A 3,217-nucleotide genomic window follows, 5' to 3' on the forward strand; every position below is an offset into this window, starting at 1 on the left:
ACACATCCGCAAACATTTGCACACACACACCCACACACACACACACAGAGAGAGAGAGAGAGAGAGAGACACACACACACACACATACACACACATCCGCAAACATTTGCACACACACACCCACACACACACACACACACACACACACACACACACACACCGTCACTAATCACAGAAGCCGAGAAGTAAAAGTGTGAGCAAACACTTTTACAGAAAATACACTTTTTTTTAAATAACTTTATACGAATACACTTTTTTAAAATAACTTTATACGAATACACTTTTTTTTTAATAACTTTATACCAAATGGTAAATATTAAATGACAATTATTTTGCTGTGTTAGAACTTCTCTTATCTTATAAAATAGAATGGGTTCATAAAATATAAAAGATATTAACGTTCACTTACCACAGTCCAAGAAACACATTGGACAAGCATCCATTACAACAAATTCAACATTGAAAATCTGAATTAGTCAAAGACATGAGAAAGACAAAATTCATACAAAAGTAAACTCTTATGTGTCCATAACCAGAAGTCCGTCCACTCATAAGAATTAATCATTGTAGGATGGAGTAGAGAAGAGAAGAGCAGAACAGAAGACAACCTCATATCAAACCAGAACACATCTGATCTGGGTCCCAGCCAGTCTTCACTTTGGGAACCTGGGTCCAGGGTTAGGGTGGCTGAACCTGGGTAATCTGCACACCCCACAGGGGCAGAGTGGCCCTCCAGGAGCCCCAGCTGAGCCCCACTGCACCGGGACCATGGGGCCCTCCAAGTGGCCAGGGGGCAGAAGTGGACACTTGGAGGAGGAGGAGGCAGAGGTCAGGAGAGACTCGGGGGAAAGGAGTAGCTGACTGGGGCTGGTGAAGAGGGGCCACCCCCCGGCCAGGAGCAGCCTGGGGACGGGCCTTGCGTTAACCCCCACCCCAACACTCACCTCCCCAAGGAGCCGACGCATCTCCTGCAGGGACAAGCCAAGGAGGAGGATGTAGTTACGGGCGAGTACCAAGGTAGAGATCTTGGAGAGCCTGCGTCCGGGTTGGGGTCCTAGCTGCTGCTGGTTGCAGTGTGGCCCCTGGGAGGAGGACGAGGAGGAAGGAGAGGAGGCGTAAGGCACCATCACCTCCCTCAGAGCGTCCATGGCGACGTTCAGGTCCTGCATCCTCTTCCTTTCCCGGCTGTTGATCTTCCTCCTAAGCTCCATTGGGGGTTTTCCTGGTCTCTCAAGCCCAATTAGGGCCCCCATGGCCCCCAGGCTGTTCCCTTGATCAGCACCTAGCCCTGGGGGACACCAGGAGGAGAACTCCTGGAGGTGGGGGTCTGGGGAGCAGAGATGAAGAGGCTGATCTTGGTGGGCCCTGACCATGGGGTTAGGTAGAACGTTCATGGTCCACACCAAAATGTGGTTCTCTTCGATTACCAGAAAAAAAATGCCCTCAATCTTCAGTATGTTGCTCAGTTCCGCTTGTTCCTCTTCAGTCAAACATTAACCTTCCATTCCTGTGCACTGCCCTGACCTCTGGTACCTCTAGGCAGGTGTTGAATCCCTCCTTGGCTGTTGAAAAATGTTATAGGATCAGTCAGTAAGAGAGCATCAGTTTCAGTGTCGGTTTCAGAAGTCTTCCAGAGTTCTCTGCTTGTTGATAGCTATCTCTTTCTCTCTTCATCCTTTGTGAGTCTCTGTGAGAGTCAGTACTCCTTAATCTCACTTCTCCCCCCGGCTGTCTGAAGAGAATGACAAGGCAGACAGAGAGGGAAGTGAGTTAAATGATTCCCTCCTCTCCCCTCACGCTGCTGCTGCTTGGACTCCGCCCCAACCAAACCCAACTAAACCCAACCAGACCCGACCAGACCCTGTTCTGTTCTCTGAACAAAACACACTTCTTTTTTTTAAACATTTACATTTGAATCATTTAGCAGACGCTCTCATCCAAATCGACGTATAGTTTGTGCATTCATCTTAAGGTAGCTATGTGAGATAACCACATATCTCAGTCAAAGTCACCACATTTTTTCCTCAATAAAGTAGCTATTATCAAAGTCAGGGGTGGTGATACTATGGGGTAGAAAACAACTAAGAGGCCTTTCTCATCAACAAACATTTAAGGAGAGGCAGCACGACGAGATTTCAATTTACATAATATGCACATCAACTTTACAATTTACATGACATCCTTGCTTTACCTTTTCAATGTGGCTGGCTATGTGATATTATTGCCTTACCTTTTCAATGTGGCTGGCTATGTGATATTATTGCCTTACATTTTCAATGTGGCTGGCTATGTGATATTATTGCCTTACATTTTCAATGTGGCTTTCTATGTGATATTATTGCCTTACCTTTTCAATGTGGCTTTCTATGTGATATTATTGCCTTACCTTTTCAATGTGGCTTTCTATGTGATATTATTGCCTTACCTTTTCAATGTGGCTGGCTATGTGATATTATTTCCTTATCTTTCAATGTGGCTGGCAATGAGATGGTATTGCTCTGCAGCTCCAAATGTACCGTTAATATCAGTATCACAGTAGCCACTAGCCAGTAAGCTTGCAAGCTATTCAACAATGCAAGCAACTTTTCCTCTAAAACATATTAGCTAGCTACATTTAAATAATCCAACCTTTTGGTTAACTGGTCCAACGCTCTAACCACTAGGCTACCTGCCTCCCTCAAACATGAACGTTTACCCCTCATACGAATATAGAAATAGTTTCAGCATGTTACAGTTACAGGCTTCATTTGATCAATATTATGGAAGTCATTATATAAGGTAAATACAAAATTGTGACTGAAAACATTGATCGTTCCCTAGTGAGTTGATTAGGTTCTTGGTGCAGGGTGCAGGATGGATGGTGGCTCAGAGCATCCAAGGCGGGAAAAACGCCATTGAGCTTTTTCCTTTCTTAAAAGCTACGACGACAATTTTCAGAACATAACTATAAGCTGTTGATGGAATTTCAGGTGAAAACTCAATAAAACAAGTCTCAAGTATCATGAAAATGTCTATACATATCAGCTGTTTAAAAAACATTTCTCTGCTATCAGCATTTTTACTGAATCTTGGGCTCAGCAAGATAATTCTGTTTACACTGCCCTGCTTAGAGGGGGGAAACTGTCAGGTGAGTGTTATGCACAACCTCCTGAGGTAGTGTTCAAGACGTGAGGAATACACAAGTTTACATTATTCAATTTATTTTTATTTAACCTTT

General features: G+C 44.2%; 1 protein-coding gene across 1 annotated transcript; it reads right to left on the reverse strand.

Annotated features, from left to right (window-relative positions):
- Window positions 1–368: 368 nt before the first annotated feature.
- Window positions 369–1,716, reverse strand: LOC115161540 (oligodendrocyte transcription factor 1-like). The gene has a single exon (XM_029712515.1). It carries the CDS (start codon window positions 1,392–1,394, stop codon window positions 654–656), a length of 741 nt encoding a protein of 246 aa, XP_029568375.1. The 5' UTR covers window positions 1,395–1,716; the 3' UTR covers window positions 369–653.
- Between the last annotated feature and the right edge of the window lie 1,501 nt (window positions 1,717–3,217).

This window comes from Salmo trutta, chromosome 24, assembly GCF_901001165.1.
Source record: "Salmo trutta chromosome 24, fSalTru1.1, whole genome shotgun sequence".
NCBI lineage: Eukaryota > Metazoa > Chordata > Actinopteri > Salmoniformes > Salmonidae > Salmo > Salmo trutta.

What these genes read in the sequence shown, in the direction of transcription:
- LOC115161540 (XM_029712515.1), bottom strand. Translation starts at nt 1,394, where the DNA reads ATGAACGTTCTACCTAACCCCATGGTCAGGGCCCACCAAGATCAGCCT.